General features: G+C 44.1%; 1 protein-coding gene across 3 annotated transcripts in view; it reads right to left on the bottom strand.

The window, feature by feature from the left end:
- Window positions 1-374: 374 nt before the first annotated feature.
- Window positions 375-9430, bottom strand: part of SMYD3 (SET and MYND domain containing 3) — a 748778-nt gene continuing 739722 nt past the window's right edge. For all 3 annotated transcript variants that reach the window (XM_010852898.1, XM_010852900.1, XM_010852901.1), the window contains one exon: window positions 375-2086. In XM_010852898.1, coding sequence (XP_010851200.1) covers window positions 1985-2086 — 102 coding nt within the window. In that variant the 3' untranslated portion in view covers window positions 375-1984. The remainder of the gene's footprint in view (window positions 2087-9430) is intronic.

Below are 9430 nucleotides of genomic sequence, written 5' to 3'. Positions count from 1 at the left end.
TATGGAGATTGGGCCAAACCAGAAGCAACTATTCAGTCCAGATTGCTGACATACAAAACAGTGAAAATTAATTTATTTTGGAGTAGTTTATTATACAGTAAAAACTGATATAAATACTGTAACTGTGCATTTTGAGAATGAGGGATACATCTCATTCAGACTTTGTATCTCTTTCTCCTAAGAACACAATAATCATTTAATATGCATGTGTGCTCAGTTGTATCCAACTGTTTTTGACCCCATGGACTGTAGCCCTCGGGCTCCTATGTCCTTGGGGTTTTCCAGGCAAGAGGGTAGCCATTCCCTTCTCCAGGGGATCTTCATGACCCAGGGATTGAACCCACATCTTATGTCTCCTGCATTGGCAGGCAGATTCTTTACCATCGCCCCACGTGGCAGTTCTCCAACCATTTAATATATATTTATTGAATTGGTTAGAACTGGTCTCTCAAAAAGACTGAGACTTAGCCACTTTCTCAAGGTCACTTAATAAATCAGGAGAGATCCCTGAGCACCTAACTCTGGCCCTCCATTTCCTTATTTATAAAATGTGCTTCAAAACACCGACCTTGTGGTGCTACTGTGGCTATTAGAGATACTGTGTGCATTAGAGATGCCTAATACTTGACAGACAGCAGCTCCAGCCAAGCACACGGATGAAATGGCTGCAGGACTCATCAGCATGCAGGAGATCAGGCATGTTTTGATGATCACAGTGACCACCAGGTGTGAGGCACGTGGACTCCAGCTTCCAGGTGTCAGCTTTCTTTGCTGCAAAATGAGGTTGGTTCCTCCTGGCTCGATCATGTGTCATTCTGACATGGCTGCTGCCGCCTCATGCAACCATGTGGCCAGAGGACTCACCACTCCCTCCATGGGGGTGGGGGAGGCTCCTGAAGGAACAAGAGTTGCTGCTCTGGATTCTGCCATCACTCCCTGTATCGCATTTCCTTGCTTGTAAAATGAGGTGTGGGTGGCAGCAAGCTCTCTCAGAATCCTGTCAGCTGCAGGAATCCAAGGGCTTCAGTTACTACCAGAGTCTCCTCTAAGGACGGGGGACTAAACTGCTCACAGGATCACTGAGCCATAAGAGAAGTTACCTTGCACCTACTAGAGGAAAAGAAAAGGTTTCTGTATTTGTCTAAAGCAGAAAGAGGAAAAGCAGACCATGGAATTGGGGAATAACTAGTGAGGAAAAAAGGGAAGGGAGCAAGCCTGATTTGAGCTGGGGTGCTAGAACCCTGCTTCCTGCAGGGTAATGGTGCCTCATGCTGTGTAGATCACACGGTCAAACCTTAGACATAGAGAATTACAGAAAAAAATTCCTTCCCCCAAAGCATGACACACACCAAGAGTTATGAAATGCTTAGAATGAATTACACAAAGAGCCAAGAGACATATGAATTTTTTTTCTTTTCCATTAAGACCTCCTGTCCTTTTCTAATAAAACCTAATAAACCTAATATGACTTCTTTCTAAGATTTAGAATAAAACTTCTTGTGTTGGAGACATATTTGGAAGTGAATAATGGACACACATATCATTTACCACAAGCAGTGAAGACAGTATCTGAAAATCTTGCTTTATGCCAAAACAGACATTAACTTTTGCTTGGAAGCAAGTGTGAAAACACTGATTTCTATCCAACTCTCAACATATATCCAACAAGAAAGTTACAACTTATTCTGTTATGCTTTTAATAGGATTTTCTGTCTTTAATGTTGAGCTCTTTAACATTACCAATGAAAACAAAGCAAACAATTACCAGATGGTATTTTCAACCAAATTTTTTTATATTATAATCATGCTTCTCTACAACTAAGGATTCTTGTGGTGTGCAAACCATATGTCTGATTTATTTACCTAAGTAAATATGGAACAGCATTTCCAATAGGGGAGGCCCACACAACAAATAAAATATAGTGTGTGTGACCTCAAGGCATTCAGTAAAGGTACAAGCTAGCTCTCCCTCTGCAGGGTTCTCTTAGGGTGCTCTGATGTTGGCGTCGCATTCTTCTAAGAGTAGAATCAAATCTTCAATCAGGCTGTGCTCTCTGCCATGTGTTACTCTCATAATATCAAAAGCCTGAAGGAAAAAGAAGATGGATTAGATCCCCAAGTTAGGCAGGTCCCCACCTGTTCCTCATCTTTTCTTGGGCCAGGAGCCCGGAGAAACCCGCAGCCTACAGTATGATCAGCACAGTGGTTCTCCACACTAGAAATGAAGTGACAGGGTGATTTAATGTGGTGCTTGGACTTACTGCTTGAGTCTTGCTGGAACTGGTGTCCAACAATGATCTTCAGGGATTATTAGAGCTTAGATTTGGTGTAGGTAGTTAACAGAGGTTTAAAAAGAGTTACTCAAATGATTAATATTAATGATTAAGTACCATGCTGTTATCACCTTAAAATAAGTTTTCATGCTGTATTTCTCATCTGTATGATACATATAACATACACATATGCTTTCTGTATTCTTTTCATGTTATATGGCATTATAGCATTTGCATTTTGACATTCACTGCCTTCAGTCTTCACTAAATCTTGTCAATTCTACCTCCAAAATATTTCTGAAATCTGGATGGATTTGTGACCACTACAATAGTAGAATATGATGGAATTAATGCTGTCAACTTCCAAAGCTAGGTCAAAAAGACCATGCAAATCTTTGCCTGGTTTATTAGTACACCTGCTCCTGGAAACAGGAGCTTCTATGCTGTGAGGGAGCCCAAGCCACATGGGGAAGCCAAGGGTAGATGCTTCGGTTGATAGTCCTAGCTGAGCCTGTCTTTAAATTTTATTTATTTACTTTTGGCTGTGCTGGGTCTTCACTGCTGCATGCTTTTCTCTAGTTGCGCAGGTCGGGGTTACTCTCTGCTTGTGGTGTGTGGGCTTCTCACTGTGGGGGCCTGTCCTGTGGAGCACAGGAGCTAGGTCGTCTAGGCTTCAGTAGTTGCAGCGCCTGGGCTCTGGAGCACAGGCTGAATAGTTGTGGCACACAGGCTTAGCTGCTCTGAGTGAACCTATCTTTAAAATTACCTTAGCCTAAACACCAGAAAAATGTGCATAAAGAAGCCTCCAGATGATTTCAGCCAGATTTCTAAGCTACTCTTAGAACTTTGCTGCTACTGCTGCTAAGTCGCTTCAGTCGTGTCCGACTCTGTGTGACCCCAGAGATGACAGCCCACCAGGCTCCCCCATCCCTGGGATTCTCCAGGCAAGAACACTGGAGTGGGCTTTAGATCACCACCAATTTTTTGTTATGGTGTAAGTCTTCTGGCATCGGCCAGATTCCAGTCTTCGCAGCCGACACCCAAGACATTATGGCAAAGAGGCAGGCCATTCCTCCTGTGATCTGTTTGAATTCCTGATCCAAATCACCTGTGAGCATAATAAAAGGGCGGTTGTTTCACTTTGCTAAGTTTTGGGGTGGTTACTTATAGAGCAATAAATAGTCAAAATATCCACAAAATATTTTTGCAGTAAATTATAGATAAACCATATCATCCTGAGCTTCCCAAACTGGGGGCTCTCAAACAGAAGGGCTGGTCAGCTCAGTTGGTTAGAGCATGATGCTAATAAATTACACCAGGGTCAAGGGTTTGTCCCCGTATGGGCCAGGCTGTGCAGTGACTATATTTATGGGCTTCCCTGGTGGCTCAGTGGTAAAGAATTTGCCTACCAGTGCAGGAAATGTGGGTTTGAGCCCTAGGTTGGGAAGATCCCTGGAGAAGGAAATGGAAACCCACTCCAGTATTCTTGGCTGGAGAATCCCACGGACAGAGGAGCCTGGTGGGCTACAGGGCATGGGGCCGCAAAGGGTTGGACACGACTGAGCGACTAAACAAAAACAAACAGAAGGGTCATCAGATCCATTGTCTTCCATGTAAATGGGCCTCAAGAGACAGGTAAACACACTTTGGGTGTTTTAAGCACCCAGAAAATTACCTGGCAGGCAGTACCATGGCTCAGCCTTGGGTGCACAGCAGTATCAGCCAGTGGGCTTCCAATGGTGTACCAGTGCCCAGGCCCCACACATGGTCAACTGACTCCTGTTCTCTTGAGGTGAGCCTAGCCTGGGGAGATTCTCACATGTCCTCAGGGTTGAGAACAACTGATAGAATAAGCTTTCAACAAGTAATAACAACTATTGATTATTCAATGGTTACTTGTAGCCAACCATAATTACCATTTTAATGGCTGTGTACAGTTCATTTCATCAGGTTTATAGATCATTATTCACTGAGCTACTCTTAGAAATTCAGATCACTACCATGTTTTTGTTGTGATGTAGATCTTTTAGCATAGGGCTTTTTGGCCTTTGCTGACTCTGCTTAAGATGCGTTCCTAGAGGTGGGATTCCTAGGTGTGCGCATCTTTAAAGCCATAAAGACTTTAAAGCTGGGGCATACAGTCTCTTGAGGGGGAGACCTGAGAGTGGAAGAAGCAAAGTGTTCAGGACGAGGAGCACTTTCCACCCATGTTCTTGGCTTTTGGGCCTCTCTAAAAATGTTCCCTTTAGGCTGGAATGAAGGAAAATAGGCAGACAGATGGGGTCTAGATTTAGCTGCTGAGAGAAAAGAGAAAGGGAAAGAAAGGCCCGCCATCTCTGGCACTGGTGTGCCAGCCTGGAAAAGAGCTCTGCTTATGGAATCAGCTGTAATCCTGCAGACCCATCATCTGTGATACCCTAGCTGGAAATCCAGAAGGTGGCTGTGATAGAGTCAGGGTGGTGGGATTTGGTTCTTATTAACTTGAGTGGGTCTGCCCTGTGTAGTATCTGCAAGCAAATCCCGAGGGTGGTTGGAGTGAGGGGTGTCTGAGATGGAGGGGAGGCATTGGGAATAGCCCGCACCTTGGAGGCAGCCAAACTCAGTGAGATGTCTTTGGGCAGAAAATCAAAATCAAATATTTGATGCCATTCAGAGAACAAATGTCTCCTGTCTCCTCCCCATACCCCCCTTGGTGCTCCATTGTTCTGGACATCTCAGGGTCTGAGGCAGAAGCATATGGGAGAGCGTGATTGGACAGAGAGACTGGAGAGATGCTTAAAGCCCTTCACGGGAAATTCTCTCACTCAAAAGCTGCTTACATGTTCTCCCTTCTGCTCAACAGAGGGCCAGATGTACTTGTGATCTGACAAAAGGAGTGAATCCTCAGGAGCACTGCCTAAAAAGCTCTTTGCAGGAAGAGACATACTGTTCTAGCCCACCCCATGGACAGCTGGGCCAGAGAAAGGCCAGCCTGACCTGTGGGGGCTCTCGCCTCCCCACTCCTCACAGTTCTCCTTCGCAGGGTGAGGGCCTGGCTTTGTTTCTCAGAACTCCCAGACCAGCTTCTCTTAGTCCTCCTCGTGGTATTTCTCCAGGTTCCTCCCCAGAAAATATTTCTCAGGGACTTAACTCAGAGGCTAGGACAGTCACCTTCGTACCACTCGGACAGGGTCAGGCCCATCTGCATGTTTTTAGACCTGTTACAGCTGTAGCTTCCTTCCTCACTGCCATTCTTCCAGTCATATGCTTCGCTGTCTCCTCCCTTCCAGCTCTAAGAATAAGGCCTACTCCTCAAGAGGCAGAGCTCATGGTGGTTGATCTGGAGTCTTCCCATTCGTTCCTGCTCATGCCACAACAGGGCAGGTGCCAGCAGGAGGCTTCTGGCCCCGCAGCCCTTCAGGATCCACAGAGCCACAGCCAGGAAGGAGAGCCTCGCTTCCACGCCTCCCAGCCTGTTCCCTTGCAGAAGCGCCGTAAAGACCATGTGGTCCAACGTCCTCATGTCTGGCCTGAGAGTGGCCCCAGGGTGAACCCAGTGTTCATTCCATGCCTGTGCTATGTGGCCTTCCCCTGCTGAGAGTCTGCAGTGACCAAGGAGAGGGCCTGGAGGGGCCACGAAGGTCTTCCAGGTCAGGATGCTGCTGGTTTTGACCTTCATTCTTATTTGGTGATGAATGAAGCATTGGAAGCAAAAGTGGGGTGGGGACAATCCCTGGGTGTGTATATGTAAGATTCGAGATACTAAGATTTGAGGATCTTATCAAATCTTCTAGCCACAGGGGTGACTAGAAGCAGAGCAGAAATGGGCATAGCTGGGAGCAGAGGGCCAATATGAAGAGCCTGGGGAAAAAGTCCATATCGTTTGTCTAGAAGGTAAAACCAAATATAAATATGATGAACAAGTAAATACTGTAATTTTCTCAGAGCCATGGGTGGGATAGGAGGGAAAGAAAAAAAGAAATAGGATTTAGTAATGTGCCAAATATGGTGATGACTATGTTCTGTGTGTGTTGAGAAATATGTCAATTTGGGTGTACAGGAAGCTAAAATTCAGACCTGGTCAGGTAGGACATCTGGTCCTTGTCGTGGATGCCACCTGGGCCTCCAGCTAAGCTGGGGCACAATTCTCAGTGATGTAAGAAGGGAGCCCTAGGGAGCTGTCAGCACAGGCTGGCTCTCTGCGGTGGCCACAACCCCTTAGCCCGGCAAGAAGAGGAGGGCTCCCCTCCCCCAAACAAAGTTACAGTCAATCTCTGACAAAGCAGAACAATTGTTTCTGGTAGCTCTGTGTCTCCCTTCTCTCAGCCCTGCCCAACTGCCACACATACACAAGTCAGAGAGAATGGCTTTGATTTAATTTCCTGCAGCAGTATGTAAAACAGATTAAGGAAGTATAGAACCAGAGCCAGCCTGTGCTGGGAAAAGCTTATCTCTTTCCATTAAATTTTATTTTTTTAATGGTAGCATTTAAAAAGAGCCTGGCGTAATCTCCCACTGAGGACCTATTTGAAGCCTTCAAGGGGGGCTGCTGCCCCTGTGAACTGACTCTAAATGTCACAGGAGGAATGGAAGCACAGATTGTCTGCCACATGACAAGCACGTTCACTCAGGAGTAAAGATGCGGTCCTTAAAAGATAGGGTCCCCAGAACGGGTTTCAATCTCATCCCAGCGTTTTATTTTAAAGTAATTTTAGAATTGTGGTCATATATTAAATTAAATGAATTGAATCAAATTATAATTTAAAGTTGCAAACAATATAGCTTTCTTATTAATTTTTAATAAAAATATATTAAGCTTATCAAGGATCTCATATACTCTCTCCCAAAAGCCTGAGGGAATCCAATAAATGACTTCCCCAAGCAGGATTTAAATATGGATATAAATCAGAGGGAAAAGAAATGTATGCATGATAAAATCCTCTGCAGTCAGATCACAAGAGAGGGAAATGCAGGCATGTTTTCCTCTGCCCATCCAGGACGAAAGCAGAGTAGTGGGGTAGACGTGTAAAAAGATAGACCTACAACACATCAGGAAGCTCCAGAGCCATGATGGGCCCTTCACAAGGGGCAGCAGGGAATCCCAAGGCTTTTGATGACCTGCCTGAGCTCACAGCATCCTTGCAACTTCATTGTGCTCTACACTTTGTACAGGACCCACTGGAAGGACCTGTCCTCCTAGCAGGCAAAATTGCCTTAAAAGGTCTACACACTAAATATTGTCTGTGCTGTGCTTAGTGGCCCAGTCGTGTCTGACTCTTTGCGACCCCATGGACTGTAGCCCGCCAGGCCCCTTTGTCCATGGGATTTTGCAGACAAGAATATTGGAGCGGGATGCCAGGCCCTCTCCTCTAGGGGAACTTCCCAACCCAGGGATTAAACCCAGGTCTCCTGCATCGCAGGTGAAATACTGTCTAAGCAGCTGTAATGCGTAAGACTTGGCCTTAACTCTGGGAGGAGCTTTGGCACAACCAGGAGACAGGGTTATAGAAGGACAGTGTGTGACAAAGGGAGATGAGAGGTGCCGAGTGTCCAGAGGAGGGAGCCCAGAAGGGGTGACAGGTGTGCTGAACTGAGGTGTGTGTCTTCCAGTGGGAGTAGCTGTTCCAGAAAGAGTTGACTTTGTGTTGCTGTGTTTAACTAATCAATCGATCCAAGGAATATTTATTTGTTGAGTACCTGAGAGACCCTGAAGACATCATGTCTCCTCCCTGAGCTTAGGTTTCCTCATTTGAATACGAGATTGGATTAGATCAATGCTGTGGACAGTCACAGACACAGAGCTAGGAAATGCTGATTTGGTTTTGCTTCCAAATATTGTGTGTGTGTATTAGTGTTTTCTAATATAACTCCATTGGAGTCAGAGAATTTACCTTGTATGACTTGAATCCTTTTACATTTATTGAGACTTGTTTTATAGCCCAGAATATGGTCCTTCTTAGTATATGTTTTGTGGGTACTTAAAAAAGAACATGTATTTTGTTACTACTGGATAGAGTTTTATAAATGTCAGTTGGATCCTGTTGGTTGGTTGATGTTGTTAAATTCTTCTACATCCTTGCTGATTTTCTGTCCATTTCTTCTGTCTGTTGTTGACAGGGGGTGTTGCGTCCCGAGCTATAGTCATATCCGTAAGTCTATTGCCTGTATCTTCTTTTAGTTCTATTAGTTTTTGTTTCCCATATTTTCAACTGGGTTGTTTAGTGCATACACATATAGGATTGCTTTTAATATGTTTCCTTGATAAATTGACCTCCTTTTCCAAAATTTAATATCCTTCTCTGTCTCTGGCATCATTTTCTTTGCTATGAAGTCTACTTCATCTGATATTAATATAGCCATTTCAGCTTTTTTTTGATGAGTTGTGCTTTCATGGTATATCTTTTTCCATCCTTTTACTTTCAACCTCCCTGTATCGCTATATTTAAAGTGAGTTTCCTATAGACAGCATGTAGTTGGATCATTAAAAAATCCATTCTAATAATCCCTGTCATTTAGTATATTTTAGACAAGAAATTTACACTTCTTACATAGATCACTTACATAATGTCATTCATATATTAGGGTTTTAAGTTTGCCATTTAGAAAAATTTATGTCTATTTTTGTTTTTGTTTTTTTTTTGCTTTTATTTTCTTTCTTTCATTTCCAGTGGACAGCTAACTTTTTAAAAGAATTCTATTCTGTAATGTTTTTGGGTGTATTTGTGTAGATTTTAAAATGGTTACTCTAGGTCTTATATATAGACACAGACGTTGTTATTGTTCAGTTGCTAAGTTGTGTCTGACTCTTTGCAACCACATGGACTGCAGCATGCCTGGCTCCTCTGTCCTCCCCTATCTCCTGGAGTTTGCTCAAATTCACATCCGTTGAGTTGGTGATGCTAACTCACCATCTCATCTCATCCTTCCATCTTCTCCTTTTGCCTTCAGTCTTTTCCAGCATCAGGGTCGTTTGCAATGAGACACATACATACACAAATAGAGACATATTCAGTTGTGTATGGTATCTCTTCACACTTCTACTGGTGTCCTCATTTTACCAGTTCAAGAAACCTTACCTCCCTTTATGTCTTTTACCCTCCCCGAAACACAAGCTGGAATCAAGACTGCCGGGAGAAATATCAGTAACCTCAGGTATGCAGATGACACCACCCTTATGG

The sequence above is a fragment of the Bison bison genome, unplaced genomic scaffold (genome assembly GCF_000754665.1).
Source record: "Bison bison bison isolate TAMUID 2011002044 unplaced genomic scaffold, Bison_UMD1.0 scf7180017864317, whole genome shotgun sequence".
In the NCBI taxonomy this organism is placed as follows: domain Eukaryota; kingdom Metazoa; phylum Chordata; class Mammalia; order Artiodactyla; family Bovidae; genus Bison; species Bison bison.
This window is presented reverse-complemented; position numbering and strand designations above follow the sequence as displayed.